Genomic DNA, 19,454 nt, shown 5'->3' with positions numbered 1-19,454 from the left:
AGCTCAGCAACACCAAAAGACCTGGAAGACCATGGGAGACAACTGTGGTGGATGTCAGAAGAATTATTCTCCTGGTGAAGAAAAACCCCTTCGCAACAGTTGGTCAGATCAACTGGTTCCCTTGTATGTATTGATGATGTGACTGTTGACAAAAGCAGCAGGATGAACTCTGAAGTGTTTCGGGCAATATTATCTGCTCATATTCAGCCAAAAAAATATTAAAAGTTACAATTTGATTTATGATTATGTTACTTTGTCAAATTACTTTTGGTCCCTTAAAAAGGGGATACCCAAAATGTGTTGTAATTCCTCCACCATTGATCTGATTTGGAGGTAAATACCCTCAAATTAAAGCTGAAAGTCTGCACTTAAAGCACATATTGATTGTTTAATGTCAAGTCCATTGTGCTGGTGTACTGTATAATAATGTATAACATATATATAATATATATATAACATCATGTATAATATATATAATATATATGTTATATATACTGTATATTATATTATATTATATATATATATATATATATATATTCATATATATATATATATATATATATATATATATATATATAATATATGTTAAATATATTATATTGCATATATATTATATTATATATATTAGAACAAAATAATAACAAAAACCTTAAGGTCCCCCACTCAGCTAAAAGAATGGGCCATAGTATATGAAGTACATAACAATATTGTTAGAAGATTGAAAATTAAAACCCAAGTAAAGTTGAATTATACTTTTAAGTTTAAGTCAGCACATCCAGAGAAAATTGGGATGCTCTCCTCTCTTCACATTTTCAGGGCTTATAGGCAGTGAAACAAACACTGATTTCCACTGAAGTACTGGTGTATATGTGATTTTTCTTTCTGTGTATGCTGTACTCAGACATTGACAAGACATTCCCCCCTTGGTTCAGATGCTGTGCCTTGTTAAGTTTCATACATTGTAGTTTACAAATGCACAGAATTTCCTAAAATAATAAATTAAATCAACTGGAGACCAAATGTGACCTTTATAGTGACTTTATATTTAAAAAAATAACTAAGCTAGTGCACAGAACTTTCAGTAAAGAGACGAGTACCTGATCAGAATAGAAGAAGCCCAGAATTGCTATGGACAGCTGGGTGAGGAAGACCAATGTCAGGCTGAAGGAGAACTAGAATAAGAAATTATACAAATATCAAAAACACATTCTGACTAAGACCGAATCATAACTGTCAGATTTGTTGTTACACATGAGATATAAGACTTGGCTTTGGATTAAATGTAATTTGAGCTAGCGTATCGTAAGCAAAGCACAGCGCCAGTATTAGTAATGTGTCTGTTTATTACTGTCTTGAGGAGGCGAATGTTCTCTCGGAGGGCTCCAATGCAACCACAGAAAGTGATGAAGAACATGACCACCCCCACCACAATTAGGACGACAGCCGGGTCGATCAGGAACGTGTCCCGCACCGTGTCTGGCAGAAAGACAGGAACAGCCCCTGTTTAGATATCTGTCCTTATTTTCCTTCCTGCTTTTATTTCTATTTTAATAACATTTATTCAAATGTATTTCCTCCCCTCCACACCCTTTTTTTTGTTTTCCCATCCTCCCTTCCTACACTGGCTTCCTTCTTTCTCATAAAATATCAATGATCTGTTGTGGATTATACATGACGCAGCTGTGTAATCAGTGGGATGAGCCCAGGTTAATCCTTTTTGTTGTCCATCTGCATTTAACAAATGAAATGCAAAAACAATGACACGAGGTAAAATAAGGATAAAACTTGCCGACCCACTAACCATGACAAACGATCGCTTTGTGTTGAGCTCAACAGGTGTTCACTTAAAAGAGGCCACGAGGAGATAAATGGACATAACTGAATATTTAACAAAGAAAATCGCTTTCCATAGCTCAAACACAGGATAATAAACAATTGATGTGAGGGAAAGTGCCTTTGTATGTAACTGAATGTGTAAAAAGTATCACGTACGTACCTGTAGCTTTCTGGACTTTAGCATACACCCCGATGGCAACAATTAACAAGGAGAAAACCTAAGAGAAAACACAAAAAGGTCAATTCAATGTGCTTTAAGTTTAGCTTAAATCCTGCAATCCCTTGTTATGATGATGAAAAACCAAACCCGGGCATGGGCGAGGGTTCGGCCTGGTTAGATAAATATTTAGAATTTCTTTGAGAAATACACATTTTCCCTTTCTCACAGAGAGTTAGGTGAGAAGATAAATCCACTCTCATATCACATGTCACTTTAAGTTAGCGTGAAGGTGCAGGGGGAAACAGCTAGCCTGGCTCTGTCTCCGATAAAGCTCCTTTAATTAACACGTGTTGTCTTTCCCCCTGCGACTTTACGCTAACCTAAGCTAACAGTTTACTGGCTTTGATTCAAATTTAGCGTACACGTGGCGTTGGTATCAATCTTCTCAGCTAACTCAACAAGAAAAGGAGTACGCATAATTCACACAATTTCGCACTATTCCCAAAAAGTTTGGACTCTACATCTTTTTCCTAACTATCCATTGCAAAATCTAGACGATGCTCCAGTTTTTGATGTGTACTGTGTGAAAACCTCAAAAATATATCGCTTCTAGTGAGCTGGCTTTGTTTAGAACAGACTGTATTTGCTTTGTCGAACAGGGCAGGTGACTGGATTAGCGACGATGAGCCTTTCCTTAGGTGCTGAGTATGCAGAGAGTACCTGTAGCCATGTCAACACTTTATGTGTTAACGGTAAACAGACAGGTGGATTTCAGCGGGGAAAAATTAACAAAACATATAAATCTCGGGTTTAATCTCCTTCATTTGGAGGCTGTTAATGTGGAACACCAAAAGTGGAGAATTTGTTTTTCTGACGAACTCGGTCCACCTTCAGAATTTAAAACTTATTTCTCCAGTTTTTTTACATGAGAGTACTTCTTCATGAATCTCCCTGTAGTAGAAATTGACCTTGGTTAGAAAATCACTACTATCCACCCAAGCTTCAATTTAGATGTAGGTGGACAACAGATAAATATTTTTGATCATGAACTCCAACAACAGAGACCCATAGACAGAGAGGAAAAATCAGAGAAGGTGAAAGAGAAATGGCGTGTGCGTGAGGAGTTCAGGGTGTCGAGCCGCCAGAGACTTGCTCTGTGCTTTTGTAAAAAGACGGAAGAAAACATTACAGTGGCAAAAAAAGCTTCTACTGTATGAAATATTAAACACAGAAGAGACATCGGCAGCCCACAACGTGCATGCATTGGATGAAGTGGAGAATACCTCCTTATAATGAGGTCTAACAACTGTGTGTGTGTGTATGTGTGTGTATGTGTGTATGTGTGTGTGTATGTGTGTGTATGTGTGTGTGTGTGTATGTGTGTGTGTGTGTGTGTGTGTGTGTGTGTGTGTGTGTGCTGTAAAGTAATGTGTTGCTTGAGAACTTGTTGTAAAGCTGCTGAGGACGTGAACTCACCCTGACAGAAGCTACACAATAAAACAGCGGAGAGGGGGAAAAGTAGGTGGAATTATAACTTCCTTGATTGTATTGTCAACACTACTTTCCCTCCTTTCTTTGATCGTTGTTCACACCTTGGGTAACAATCTGCATGGCTCGGCTTTCATTGCCAGCATCCAGATTCAAAGACAATCAGTCTACTGATTACTAATTGTGTGTGTGTGCCTGTTTGTATACAGAATTCCTTTTCTTCAGCTCTGCACAAACATGGATCTGTTTTGTTTCTGTGTGAAAAAGCCTATGTTGGATCTCTGGAGTTCATGAGAATCCATGCTCCATTGCATAAATTGCTATGAAAAAGTGATTTTTTTGTATAATAGCCTTTCACATACAACCCAATTCTTCATGCGTTCTGGAGAAGTAAATTGTTACTTTGGTATGTTTTAACTCCCTCACATTTTTGTATCAATAATCTGATTTAACAAGACAGTAGCTGACACAACACAAGAGATCGATGACGCACATTTTCTTTAGAACTGCTGTGTTTTTCAAGATTTTTGAAAGCACAGTTTGTTTGTTTCTTAAAGGATATTCTCTGTTGTGTCAGAGTGTGTGCACCTGCACCTCCAATTGTCAGTTTGCCAATGTGTGTGCTTATGTGGCAGCGTGCATTTGCAACTGGAGAGTAACACACACACACACACACACACACACACACACACACACACACACACACACACACACACACACACACACACACACACACACACACACACACACACAGTGATTGTATTCCAGCTCTGTTTTCAGGCTTTTCAAAGGGATGAATCAGGCTTCTCCCAGCGGATTTTGTGTGGAGGTGAAAGCCAGCTGAACTGAGCCGTGGGGACGCGGGGACAAAGACCTGATGGATTAGGGCTGCAGTGTTCACTTCTGAGCCCGTGTCTGATAAACAAAGTCAACACGGGCTGGGCTGTGTGGCTGCTTAGTGCTGCAGTTAACTGCTGATTGGCTGTAAACACAGTATGAGCGGGGTACAGTGTTTGCCCCCTCGCTGTGTTTATGTGGGATTGGATGAACAGGGATATGATGGAGGTGTAGGGATTCTGTAGAGCTACAGATGTGATCCGTGTGCTCAAAGTAGTAATGGAGTAGGGAAGTGAGGGAGTCAGAGGGAGTCTTTTGTGTGTGTGTGTGTGTGTGTGTGTGTGTGTGTGTGTGTGTGTGTGTGTGTGTGTGTGTGTGTGTGTGTGTGTGTGTGTGTGTGTGTGCGTGTGTGTGTGTGTGCGTGTGTGCGGAAGCAACATCTGATGAGGGTTAAAGGGCCTGGTGGATGGTGTAATGGCTGCAGCAAAGTGTCTCCTATACATTTGTCTCCAGGCCTCTAAGTTACACCAACAACCAGCAGTGGAGCTTGTATCATTATACACTTTGTACCTTCGGTATATCTGATGTACTCCAAAGTTCTGACATATGAAGTAACCATTTTTCCAAAACTTCTAGCTATTTATTTAAAAAAAATGTACACAACTTTTATCTCTTGTAACATTATACTATGTCTTTTTATGAAGGTTTCATGAGAAACTTTACTATGACTTCTTTTTATGACAGTGATTTAATGACAAACATTACTATCATTTATGATGTTTTTATGACATATTTAATGACCTTTTCATGAAATACTACACAATTACTTTTTTTGTGATTTTTTTATGACTTCCTTTATGACATACTATACTATGCTTATACTACCTTTATTGACAGACTATACTGACTTTTTTGTGATATTTTTATGACTTCCTTTATGACATACTATACTATGCTTATACTACCTTTATTGACAGACTATACTGACTTTTTTGTGATATTTTTAAGACATAATATACTATGACATTTTTATGACTTATCTTATGATTATATAGTAGGCTATTATTATTATTATTATTATTATTATTATTATTATTATTATTATTATTATTATTTTAGTATGACTTTTCTTTTAATGTTTTGACACTATACTGTCAATTGTTTTGTACTTTTTTCTTACATACAATACTATGTCTCTTTATGATTATTTATGACATTCTTACGACATAGGAGACTTTGTTTATGACGTACTATACGATGACTTTTTGCAAGGTTCCTACGCAGTATGAAAAAGTCTGGAATTTAATTTTTAGAAAAATCCAGGTAAGGAAAAAAATAAAAAATAGCATGGAGAAATATTTGTGTTTCAAGACTATTGCCCTTATTCTGTTCTAAAATACAAAATTCAGAATTAAAAAATTAAATTAAGTGTTTTTCATGGCGTTTGGAGCAGGCAGGCAACACAGCCAAAATGTTTCCCACTTAGTGAGGCCAGTGCGGGCCAGAGCAAGCTTAATGTTGTCGAAAGCAAGGCCAGAAGAAGGCCTATGGTGTGCGACGCAAGTTCAATGGACGTTCTCTTTTCTAGTAGTCAGGTACATGAACTGTATCCCTTTGGCTTTAATATACATTCAACAGAAACAGAAGGGCTGTTGAAGGTATATACAAACCAAATAACATTTTAGCATTGCATGCTGTGCATTGAACTGGTCGTATTGGGCAACATAATAGCATACATACTCAGACTGTAACATGTTAACAGTTGGATTTTAAAACCATTTATTTGCATAATAAACATCTAGCTATTAGTCCTGAGATGTTGAGTATGGTCTGAATAATCTACCAAGAAGTCTGGAAATGTGAGTCTGTAAAACTATGGCGTTGTGAATGGAACATGTGTACGACCCCTGTTGCTAACTACTACTTTACTTTTTTCCCCTAAATATTAGTTGAGTTGCTCCACAATCCCTGTACATACCCTGGGTACACAACATACACTGCTGTATATAATATGAAGTCCAAATGTGTGCGGTCATGTTGTGAAACAATGCAGCCTGCAATATATTTAACAACGTCAACAGAAATATACAGAAACATTCAGATACAGACTACCAGCAGGCTAACCCAGTTGCCAGGTGTTTTGTAGTTCAGCATGAGTCAGTGCTGACTTGAGAAGAATGCACCTCTCACCATTTGCTACAGTGATGTGTGAGCTATCTCCGTGTCCATATATAACTGTAGTAAACTTAAAATAGGTAACAGCGGGGTGGCGGGGTGCTCCTGCTGTTTGCAGCTACGGATACTATCTGAATTATATTTGTTCATGTATTATTCATAAGCCTTTTTTCTTTTTCTTTTTTAATAGTTTGGCCTCCTTTTTCTAGCAGATCTGCCTTTTTGGAAAGCTACAACTTTGATAGCTGGTAATTTGTATACTCAGAATATTAAGAATATATGGGCGTCCTGGGACACCATAACAGCTATGTTTTTGTCAGTAGTAATCCTTCAACAGCACAACTCTACTCACCCAAAATAAGAAGCTGAAGAAGAAGAGAAAATATCTGATCCAGGGGTTGACGAAGGAGAATGTCTCGGCTCGGTTCAGATTCTGTTTCCTGTCCATTATTTGTTGGTGTTTTTACAGTCATGTAGAGCTAAAGTAGGTTTTACTTGAAAACAGTCCTCACCCCACATATACTCAGCCGCCATGTGATTCTGTGAGGAGGGGGTCGTTCGCCGGCTGTGGGGGTGTCAGGCTGGCTAAAAAAAGGGGGCATGGGACTGTGACGCCTGGCCATGCTGGTAGGGCCCAGAACTGTGTAGGCAAGCGAGTCAGATTACACAAGAAATATCTCTGGCTGACTGCAGTTGAATGGCTTACTTCAAGTAATGTCAGCCTGCTGCTGGATTGTAGAATTCATTTAAACTCCATGAACTATCCGCGTTGCTGTCTTTCTCTGCAATATGCCTACAAACATATTGTCCACGTGTTTCAATATTAATATGTATTGCTTCTGAAAGGCTTGTGTTCTAGTTTACAAATGACAGCTCTCTTGCAAAGACTAGAGCGTAATAGCTGTTGACAAAGACTGGACAATGACATCTTTTAGAAGAAGAACATCTAATGTGGTTAAACTAAATTAGGTTTGTTCTGATTTTTCCACTGTGCTGTGCTGAGAACAAATCTGCTGAATTTCAACCAAATATTGCTTAAATGAATCAAGGAGCAGAAGTGTCAGGCCACCTATTCTGGAATGAGATATTGACGTAAAACTTGTGATCAATGGATAATCCTCAAACTGATGAGAGACTTTCTGAGGATAGAGAAGAGAAATAAAATATATCACACTATAAAGTTAATGTGAATGTATAAAGAATTCACTTCTGGATCTCTTCTAAGTCTAGCCCATAACTCAGAAATGTAATCTGAACTGTCCTTGGAAATAGCAATACTGTAGTGAATACTTAATTGCAAGGTTTTTTTTTAAAAATCATTACATCAAGTGTGTCCTGTGGAGTGACAGAAGGACATAAGGTCCCTCAGGTACCTCTGTACCTCGCCACAGCTACATGAAGACTTAATGAGATTGATCTGTTTAAAAAAAAAAAATGGAGTAGAACTCTGTTTTAGTCCCAAAGACAATTAATTGGAAGAGTTTTCCCTTACTAATGATGCAACATTTAGCTTTAGCTTTTGCATTGTTTAACGGGAAATCCTTCGACTTATACATAAGGTAAGATAAGATGCTTTATTGTCATGGCGTGTTAAACACAATGGAATTTGGTTTGGCAGCAATCCACTTGGCAGCATATATAAGTACAATAAAAAGGAAATATATATATAAAATATATAAATGGTGCATTTTGGGTTTACTGCCAAGAGTTGGATGACGGGATTCATACCACTGTCATGTCTGTACAGTAAATATGGATCTAATGCCAGCAGCTGGTTGGTTTAGCTTAGCATAAAAACTGGAAACGAACGAGTGAAAAAACATCATGTTAAGGTTTTACGGGTGTAACATAGCTGCAAATAATTTTTTATCTTTGTCCAAAGCCAGGGTAGCCGTTTCCACTTTTTGTAACTCCATATTTGCAAACTAGAGAGCGGTATCAATCTTCTCATCTACAATTCACTTAGACTCATTTCGTGAAATGTTAAATCCATGGTTGGTCCAGTCAAACACTCCAAGATTTTAAAAACTTGAAGACTGACATCATGTTCTGACAGGAAACCCACTTAAAAACAGCGGCTCAGATTAACTACACAAACTTTGAATAAGTCAGTTTCATTCTGAATTCATTAGAAGAGCCAGAGTGGTAGCACTATCGGTGAACAAAATAATTTAATTCACGACCTCTCACATTACTGCTGACCAAAAATGGCAGCTATATAAATGTGACAGGTACTTTATACCAGACCCCAGTTATTTTTGTAAATGTCTATTCTCCCAATTAAGATGATGTAAATTTGACCTCTTTCACTAACCTGAATATGCATCACCTTATTTTATTTTTTTGGGGGGGGGTTAAACTGTGCTTTTACTTTAAAAGCTCTTCTAAGTGGCAAAATTATTTCTTATACAACGCACACAAATAGCAATCAGAAAAATACCGGTTGCAAGATCTCACCAACTCTATTCTCAAACTGCACAAGACCCTTCTCCAGAACTGTATAAAAATAGATTAGATCTACATTCTGAATTAAACTTATTATCCACCAAAACGACAGAACGCTTGCTTCTGCACTGCAGTGGTTTATCATATGAATATGGAGACGAGAATAGCCGATTACAGGCTCATAAACTCGAGCGCTAAGTAGCTTCTCGGGTCAAACAATCTTGTTTCCAACCCCTAAAATGTTAACAAGGTCTTCAAGACCTTATACAGCACCCTCTTTAAAGCTGAACTTCCCTCCCACAGAAGTGGCATGGACAATTGTGTTAATGATTTAGAGTTCCCAGCTATTGATCCAGGGTTGGCCAGTGGGCTGAACAGGCCTTTGCAAAAAGGCGAGATTATAGAGGCTATTAAGTCTATGCACAGGAGTAAGGCGCCCTGGGCCCAGATGGCAGAAGTCTTATTTCACACTGGATCAGACATTGTTTTAGCTTTGACTGTATACGTCTTACATTTAGTCTGCCTCGTTTAAATATGTAGTGTATATAATGTATATGCTATATCATTTATAGTCTATACAACACAATGCATTTTAGAGGAAAGTCTATAGTAGATTGAAAGCACATTTTTTGCAGATGTGTGCAGATGTGTAAAGTATAGCACGCTGCATAAATTCCAGTTGTGCTAAACATGTCTTTGTCTAGCAGTTTGTTAGCTCTGCAGTTCATATATTCATTCCTGGCTTTCCTCCATCTCTCATTATGTGTCAACATGTTTATGAATGTCCCATAAACAGCTCCATTATCAAGCTCATATTAAGGCCCTGTCACACATATCCGTATGACAGAAAGAATGCCGGCGCATACAAATATTTGTCAGAGTCCAAATACGTCCAACTTTTCATTGGATCGGAAAAGTGAACATATATAGATACGCATGTCTAACCTATTGATAGAGCATCACTTCCTAATACAAAATGTATCAGATGAATGCCCAACAAATGCATAAGATATACAAAAATATGGCGTATACAAAATATGGGCAACACGCTGGTGTACGTTGATAAGGTATAAGTAGTATTCGTTAAGAGCTCACTGTGTTACGCTGGGGTGCGTTGTTGAACGCTGATGTTTTGAGCATGTTCAAAATTACCGGACGTACCTGACGTGCGCTTCATAAGATATGCAGACGTTACGTGACGTTAGACATACGTGAATACGGAATACGTATGTGAATATTTACCTACGTAAATACGGAACACTTAGTTGAATACTTACCTACGTAAATACAGTACGTGAATACCTACGTGACTACGTTAGAGGAACGTTAGATATAGGCTACGTCGGCTGACGGTAAATCCTACAACCAATGTATTGATAATGAGTGGATAACCTATTCCTACCCTATGTTAAGATTATGCCTGACGAGTAACTTATTAAACGTGTTTCTACAGTACAGCTAGCGTTCAACATTTTAGCCGTTCTCCAGCATCAGCATGACGTGAACCAGATGGCACTTTTCCAGCTCTGTTGGCTAGACGCTCTGATACTTTTTAAATAGGTAAGTGATACGCTATCAATGTTTGACATACGTATAATAATTTGTATTCGTTATGTATGCGTCAGCTACAACACCGCTGTGGAAAAGTTGGACGTATTTGGACTCTGACAACCTTTGAGCTAATTTTCATATACGCCGGTATGTTTCTGCCGTACGGATATGTGTATGTCTGGCGTGTTCGGCGTATCGTCTGCATCCTTCAAACGATCACAATTTACCCTTAATTTATATCAACCTATTGCCGATATTTCGTATGCGCCGGCATAAGTTTCTGTCATACGGATATGTGTGACGGGGCCTTTAGAGAGTGAAAAAAAAGTTTGGCACACAAGGTAACGTTAAATCTCAACATGACTGTGTTTTACACTTTGGTTTTTGTACAGATTAAACAACAACAAGTTTGGTGGATTTTGTAACGTTTGGACGGAGCCAGGTTAGCCGTTTCCGGTTTTTATACTAAGCTAAGCTAACTGAACCCACTGCTAGCTGTAGCTTTATTGACATACAGTCATGAAAGTGTAATCAATCTTCTCAAATTTCTTTGGAATAAAACTATTCCTTTAAATAAACCCTCTCTCCCCCTTAAAGCAGAAAGACTTTGACCTAAATTAGATTTCTCCAAACATTGTAATACAGGACATTCAATAAGATCGTCTCAGCTAACGAAAAGTTAAAGAAGAACTAACAGTCTGAACCTACAGTAAGCCTGCAGCAGCATTAGTCCTGCCGTTTCTCCATTTGAAGTGATGTCAAACAGCATGACAAAGACTAAAAAGCCTCGCTGCCGTGCAGTTGAAAAAGATAGCGAAGTTTACTCTGGGAAACATGACAGATTGAGAACAGATAGCAGCAGAAACAACCTGCAAAGATCAGCTCCACTGCAGGTTAACAAGCTGAAAAATGCTGTGTGGGGACAAACTAAATGGTCTCATCAAAATGAAAGCCTTCCCAATTCAGGTTAATGTAATGACTTCTGCTTTGGATAGGAGGGGGGGGTGAAATGCTGCAATAACAATTAGAAGAAAAAAAAGTATCCACGGCTGATTCTGTTTACTTTATTTCAGTACATGTTACTCATACAAAATAATCTGTACAAAGGCTAAAATAGGTCATATTTTTGCATAGAAGGAACAGTGATGTAAAACAAAAAGCCAGGATGGAATGGCACAATAAACTCATTTCACTATCTCACATGGGCCTGATAACAATTAGGTTAAAAAAGGGATAAAGCTCCTTACAAAAATACTCTGCTGCTGACTCCATGCTGTAGAGACAAATTCGATGGTTCCCACTTTCATCATCTCCCTTTTGTTCTTTAAAAAGAACCACTCTGCTCGACTGGCTGACTGAACTTTAGCTCATCTCAGCGTCTTTAGGACAACAGTCCCTACGGTTTTGTTATTCTTTAAAAAAAAAGAGGCCATTTTAAGGCGCAATGCCACTCTTTCATTTAATTCTCTGTGGGCTTCACTTTGCTCTTCATGCCAAGTCCTGTCATCCAACCCCCCCAAAAGATTCATCAAACACCGTTTAAATGCTGCCTAAATAATCGGCAGTGACATAAAAAGGGAACACATCAGAAGCATCGAGTCATTAAACATGAAAGGCAATGAGCGTACGGTATCGTGGGATTTTGTGACACTCTTTCCTTTATTTAAAAAATAGTTGATTTAGAGAATAAAGAGAAGGTAGTGCACCACCTAGTATAGATATTCAGAGTGCTTTCACATGTAGCAGAAAAACTCCACAGGACAAGGCTGGCAGGTATCAGATAGTGCCACCCAGCAGAACACAACATCAAACACACCATTTCCAGAGCATACATTACCACTGCTCAGATATTCAGCTCTAGCATGGGGGGAAGGATCAAGAGGAGTTTACAGAAGTAATATGTCGAAGTGGCAAAAAAAAAAAAAAATTGTTCTATGTCTCAAAATTCTTCACAGCAGACAAAACCCAATTACTGCTTGTGCATTCTTCCTTTACCAGCTCTGTGGCTTACTGGGAGTGCTTCCATGGATAAGAGGGAATACTTTATACTCCTTCCAAAAAAAAGAAAAAAGACGGGAAAATGTCTTACTATAAGATGCAAATAAAATATGAAAACCATACAGACAAAAACACAAGTTGACATTTGAATTATACTGCTCCTGCACTTCACAGAGGCAGAACAACTATGAAACATGAGAGTGGATAACATATGGGTGGAAGATATGTAAATGAGCACAAAAGAGCATGGGTTGTTAGGCAATTCACAATAGCAATTTAACCGTCAACATAAATGTGATTACAAGTGGCAGAGTTAAAGTATAACAGTAAGTTACATCAGTTGTAAAATGAGCATATTTACATCCGGGGATAACGTACAGGGCTGATATACTGTAGTGACATGAGCTCTGTGTTGTACAGTGTCATTTAATATATCATGCACTAAAAAATACAAAATGGCTCTGACACTGGCAGTTTTAAAAGACATACTGCAGATTATACCAGCACGTCCTAATTTAATTAAACTAGGTCTTGATACAGAGAAGCCCGGCGACATGCGTGCAGTACGTCTTTTGTGGGCTTCACACCCGATGCTAAATGCCAAATTTCTCCTCTCGATGTTAAGACAAAGGCGTTTTTTTTTGCACCTTGTAGAGGAACATCGCAAAGACTAATCCTCTAAGAAACAAATGCTTAATGGTGTCATGTTCTCACAATTAGCGACAACAAACCTCTGTCATGAATGAAAAGAAAAAAAAAAAGATTATAAAAGCCATTTAAAAACGGCCTACAACAAGAAAATAAACAGTATATCGTATAAAAACAAACATTAAAACAGCGACAACCAATGTACAAAAAATAACATCATTAAACAGCTTTTGTTAAAACGGCATTTATCCCTGCACTCTAAAAACATGAAGGAACATTTTCTCTGACAAAAACCATGAAATGTAGTTGACAGCGGCAGAGCTGAAGGGGAGTTCAGTTCACACGGAGGAGGAAATGTCAGAATGTCAGCGCAGTCGGGGAAAAGAATTACAGGCTGGCTCTCTGAAGTATGACGTCAGATTTGGAGACACTAGATTTGTTTTATCCCACAAGTTTTTTATTCCCACATTTTCTTTGAACACGTTTTTAAGCACCACAACAAAATATTGATCTCAGGTTTTTTCTGGACTTGTCGCCCTTCAGTTAGGTTAGGGTCACAATGCAGTCTGATTTACAGAACAAGGTATAGATATTTTTCCTGTAATCCCCTACAGGGTGCAGCATGCAGCTGCTTCCAGGCGTCTAAAGAGCACAGCTGTATTTCCACAGTGTCAGTGCTGCCAACCACTGTATATGTAGTGCCGGGTGTCTGCAGAGCGAGGCAGTAAATAAGGGATGTGTAGAGAGTTTGTGGAGGCAGCCAAGCAGAGGAGATGTGACCACTCGTGCCTGCGCTGTACATCAGCAGCTGTCATGTTCCCCCCGTGGACACAACAAGAGGAGGCGAAGCATATGGGGGCAGGCAGTGAATCACAGCCAGCAGGGTCGCTGCATATAACGGCGCAAATATGTTGCTTCATGACGCACAAACCTCTTACTAAAACTGTGTCTCTCACACTAAGCAATTATCAAACCAATAAAAAAAAAAACCTGTTAAGAATGACTTCAGGTGATACTCTTGAGGCATACAAGCTGCTCGACTGGATGAATGAATAATACATGAATATTGGTGGGTTACGCTGTGTCACTTAGTTAGCTCATGTAGCAGCAATGCACAGTTTCGAGGATGAAACCAAAGCAACAAAATCTCCTGCCAACGATTATCTTGGATACAATTTAGAACGCAGCCACTTCTGGTCCCAATGATTTCTCTACTTGGTTTCCAACAGCAGCAAACAAGTGTTCACCTGTCTAGTTTTGGCCGTCATTTCTATCAGTAAGAGTACTGGAAGTTCTTTGCAGAGATCTGGGAAGTCTGATGGGACAAGAAACACATAGCCTGCTTCTAGGCCTCTTCAATGGCTGCCAACATCTCAGACTTTTCCGACCAATTGAAAAAGTCTTTGTTTGTTGGAGGAACAAACGAGCCAACCAGAGCAATGGGGACGGCAACCTGCGCCAGAGACAGGAAAAAAAAGGCTGTGTCCGAAAACACTCCCTGTTATAGTGCAATATATTTACTGTCCCGCATTTTCAGTATCCGAATGAGGGTGTGAAATGTACGCAGCGCATAGTGCCCTTTGGCATGGTACAGGTGTTACTAATAACAGTAACGAGGGCTCTGTTCTATTCAAGTGTCCCGGTGAGAGTGACATGGGTGCATACCAGGAACCTGGAATCAAAGCAGCTAAATGGAATTCAGCCATCGTTAATTTAATTATCTACACCTGTGCTATTCCTACCGTGACGTAGCCAGATTTGGAAGGGGAAAACAAAGGTGAAAAGTAAAATTATAACTTAAACTGTCTGTTAAGAAACATCCATCGCAGTTTACAGACTTTCCGGTTCAAGTTTGACATGTTACCTCAGACGTGCTGAGCCCTCCCTTTCTGTTTTCTGAATAAATTGGAAGCTAATCTGGTTAAAATGTTCGCAACCCGTTTGACTGCTTGTTTCTTGCCCCCTCGTTGAAACAAGGCTATTATAACTGATGACAACAATTCATAACCAAATGACTGCTTGAAAACTGAAATCATCCTTCAACAGTAAGCATTTTTGCACCCCCGCCTCCTACATGCTTACAGGACTTTTGACATCTAGAGCAGACACACTGGTAAGGCATTTCCTTTAAGTCACCACAGCAGATATCAAGTATTTTCAGTCTTGAAGCAGGCTGATGCTCAGGCCTCCTGCAGAGAATCAGCCATAAACAGACATATAGGGCATGTTGCTATACCTATCTGTCACAGCTTTGATCCTCCTACACTCCCTCCCCCCCCCCCCCCCAACCCCTCAACGGTGGCTACAGGGAAAAGGGAGCTCACGTACAATCAGGAAAGTTGCAAACTAGAGAAACTGTGATGAGCAAAAATGTCAGCAGACTGACATGTAGGAAGAAAATTGGGGTGAAAAAAAAGAAAAATGGAGGCAGTGGGGGAGTTGACAGCCAGAGAGAGGGAGAGTGAGGAGGGCAGAGCAAATAGATGAGATCTCAAGAATATAGAAGAGAAGGTCTCCAGCCGCCTGCGCTAACACAATTGATGGTAGCAGGGAGACAACATGTCTGCTCTGTTTTTGCCCCTCGTGCCCTTGCTTTGCTCAGTGTTTCTATGTGCTACGTTTTTTCTTCTTCCCCTGCAGCTTGGACAATGTGATAAAACACACTCACAAAGCGCCACACACACCCACACACACATTTCAGCCTGTATTCTCGAAGGGGAAACTACATCACCCAGATCTATACACTTGACAGTCCTGGTGGAGCCCTAATAAACAGCCATTTTACACCATTTGTATTGTCTCATAGGGAATGGGAATACCGCTGCTGTGTGGCAGTACAAGTAGTGTGTGTGTGTGTGTGTGTGTGTGTGTGTGTGTGTGTGTGTGTTCACAGGCAGATTTGTGCATTACAATGTAGGATATTGCAGAATTTGGTGTCAATAAATCCATTGATGATTTCTTACGCTTACATGACGTTCCTCCATCACGCTCACTTTCTAAATCACTAAATCTCTTTAGCTGAATGAAAAAGATATATGAATAGTGGCTTACATTAAACATCATCCCCACACATCTCTGCATCAGCATCACGTCAAATCCAACCCCACACGGACATATCTGAGAGCTCATTGCACTGATCTGTTCAACACTTACATTCCACAGAAGCGTCGATGACATTAAAAAAAAACAAGAAAAAAATGAAGACGTTTGACATTTCGACGACAATCAGTAAAGTAGAAAACTAGCATGCCATGTTGGAACTTTTTTTCATTTACAAGTGAAAAGGGGGCTTGACTTCGAGATGAGGAAAAAGAATCTCCACAAGAGGTGGAGGGTATTATCAGTTTCAAATGTTCTCTTTGCCACGGAGTAGGGTGTGTGGGCATTAGTAAAGTCTTCATTGTCTCAAAGTCCGTCCTTCCTTCCGGCAAGTTGTTAGATCAAGCAAAAAAAAAAAAAGACCATAAAATAAGAAATGTACTCAAGAGGAGTGACAACCAATGGGATTCTCTTCCTTGCCAAAAGTAGACGTCCCTTCTCTTCCAGTTGTGTTACTCTTTGGCAAAAATGAATGGTGAGAGGAGAGAGCAGAACAGAGCATCTGGAATCTGTACAGAAGGTCTGGGAAGGGGTGGGCAAAAATTGTAAAGTGAGGGGGGGAAGCAGGGGTGTTCAAATCAGAGTCTTATCCCATCAGGCAGTGGGGCTCCTCTCCATTGGATGCCTCCCCCCAAGGCTAAGCATCGTACTTCTTCCCCGTTCTGTGGATGTGGTGGAACAACGTCATGGAGAAGGCCATGCCTAGAAGCTGTGGAGGAGAGGAGAAGATATTGAATTTGTGTCTCCATGTATGCATACATATATATGTGTGCATGCGTGTGGTCTTTTTGATGTTGATGCCCTGGGCTGCAATGAGTTTTGATGCACAATAAATCCTGTAGAGAAGTACGAACACATTTTCCGTTCACTCTCTTTTCCCTCGGACGGCCTTCAAACGAGAGGTCTGGAATCTTTGTGATGGAGAAAATGTAAAGCGTGCACAAGCATTAAGTCAATGAAGTAAATTGAGATGCCACTGAATCAAAGTAGCCAGCTATCTCTTTGAAGTTTCCATTACCCCTGATACTTCTACATCAAACACAGTCACGAGGCTGATCCTAAAACCATTATCTGGCAAAGTTGGGATGGCAGGGAAACGGCAAAGTACTGTATGGTGCAAAGTCTTTACTAAAAAGGCAACGTGGACTTCTTGCAAACAGCCTCCACTGGGGATTCCTATGGGATGTGTTTATCCTGAGAAAGCTGCTGATTCTCCTCCTTTAGTTTCAGTCAAAGCCTAATTCGTAGGGCTGCTTCGAAGAAAATGCTACCTTAAGCTGCTGCCAATCAAAACCCGAAGGGCCATTTGAGGTAAACATCCAGATACGAGGGAGTTCGGACCAAATCAAAAACAAACCCAATTATTACACGTGGCTCATCTACGCAGCTCTGACATTCACAGAGGAGTTTTGGCTCCCTGCTTTATGCAGTCTGAGTGAGACAGCATGACAGGACTCTTCAAAACCTCCATCATCCGCCCTTGCTTAAGTACGGCGGAGATTTCTGAAACCATTGTGGATGAAGTTATACATATAGGCTTTTACCAAAGTCTGACATATATGCTGCTGGTCTAAATCATTCATAAGCCAGTTCTCCCTGCCTCTGGCTATTATGTAACATTGCAGACTTGTCGGGCATTCGCTTTTCATGATGTTCATCTCCATCATGTCCGCCGACTTGCCTTCGAGGCTGCAAATCTGACAGCTTAAATTCTGCTCTTTGACTCTCCCAACTCTCACCTGACTCCGTGTGAGGAGAGATAGTGTGTGTGTGTGTGTGTGTGTGTGTACAGAGAGGGAAGAGATCATTGGAATTAATGTCAGCCAAGTCGATGTTGTGGGGTTTAATTCTGCACCAAGACTTTATCATTGTCCAAACAGCGTACATATTTGTCTCTGTTCTGCATGTGCATAGTGAGTGTGTGTGTGTGTGTGTGTGTGTTTTTACAGAAGAATGAGCAGACGTGGAAGAGAAAGTGTCAGACAGGAGATTGGAGAAGAGTTTCTGTGATTTTAAATAAATGCACGCGAGTATATAAGAAGAGTGTGAACTTGTCATGAATACATGCGATCTGAAATTGGCTGATATGCTGTGTAAGGCTGACTTTCTCTTTCTCTTTAACATAAGCTCAAGCCCCATTAAAAGGATATTTTAAATGTGAGGAATGTCACAGTATTCAACACATGAATTGCAAACTGAAGACCAGCAGGAGAGCATGTTGAAAGAGTGCAGGGGATGATGCATTGCAAGAACAGGAATTTTAAGGGCGCCTGTTTTAATGCACATTTTTCAATTTGTGCACAACAATGGAAAATTCCAAAAACAGACAAATTTTGTTGCAAAAAGTTTGTTAATGTCGCTGATGTACTGATAAAAAATTAAATGGGACAAAGACAAATGGAAGCAGACTTAACGAATAAATCATGACGGACACAAAGCATGAGACTTAAGCGTCCTCAAGCAGACGAAAACATCTGTGCATAAAACCACTTAGGCTAAGACTGCCTTTAAAAATTCATCTAACGATGCCTTGAAAGGCGGCCTCAGAGGGTTTTCCCCTACAACATCCTAAGGAAATCCTTATGGTGATATTACGCAACCTTTTCCTTTCTAAGTGTTTGCCCATAGCCAAATACGTTTGCCTTTATGTGTTGCTAGAAGTGCCTTGGTAACCATTTTCCTCATAAAATCTTAAGGTCTCTTGAAAGTGAAATACTTTGTGGAACATAAGACAATGGCTTAATGTCGAAGTGTCGAGCAGAAACCAAGACCCATTTTTCGAAACAGGGAAAACCCACTGGACACTGGTTAGAGAGTATACTAAAGATTTGACTGTCAGTCTATCTTCACAATCTCTCTTATATTAATTACACAGAAACATATGTTATTCTCGTGTATTGTCTTTGTTGTCTCTTTTGGAGAAGTTAGCTGAAAGCATAAAGACAATAATGCTGTGAGGTAACGTTAAAGGATGATGATGTGCTGTATTATGACAGAACCTACCGTTAAAGCCTTAGTCTAAACAACTTGTAACTTAAGGTATTTCATGTAACTGGGCACATATGTGTGGACTGTGGAGACTAACTTTCTTCAAATTAACATGTAATTTCCATTATGTTTACTGTGTCAGTTGGTTTACTGTTTGTTTTTATCATGTTGTTGCTTCATCTTCGGCAATGATTAAATGATTTAACTGCAGAATTAGCGCCTCCAGCTT

General features: G+C 39.6%; 1 protein-coding gene across 6 annotated transcripts in view; it reads right to left on the bottom strand.

Moving 5' to 3' along the window:
* Nucleotides 1-19,454, bottom strand: part of tspan9a (tetraspanin 9a) — a 90,821-nt gene that overhangs the window by 8,400 nt on the left and 62,967 nt on the right. For 4 of the 6 annotated variants that reach the window (XM_029434591.1, XM_029434592.1, XM_029434594.1 and 1 more), the window contains 3 exons: nucleotides 1,997-2,054; nucleotides 1,349-1,476; nucleotides 1,098-1,172 (listed from right to left, as the gene is read on the bottom strand). In XM_029434591.1, the coding sequence (XP_029290451.1) occupies nucleotides 1,098-1,172; nucleotides 1,349-1,476; nucleotides 1,997-2,054 (261 nt within the window). Of the gene's footprint in view, nucleotides 1-1,097; nucleotides 1,173-1,348; nucleotides 1,477-1,996; nucleotides 2,055-6,848; nucleotides 7,042-16,056; nucleotides 16,947-19,454 lie in introns of those variants that run through there. The other 2 variants (XM_029434597.1, XM_029434596.1) reach the window with 2 other exon arrangements.

Source organism: Cottoperca gobio, chromosome 6, assembly GCF_900634415.1.
Source record: "Cottoperca gobio chromosome 6, fCotGob3.1, whole genome shotgun sequence".
Taxonomy (NCBI): Eukaryota; Metazoa; Chordata; class Actinopteri; order Perciformes; family Bovichtidae; genus Cottoperca; species Cottoperca gobio.
The sequence above is the reverse complement of the archived record's forward strand: the minus strand, read 5'-3'. Positions and strand labels throughout refer to the sequence as shown.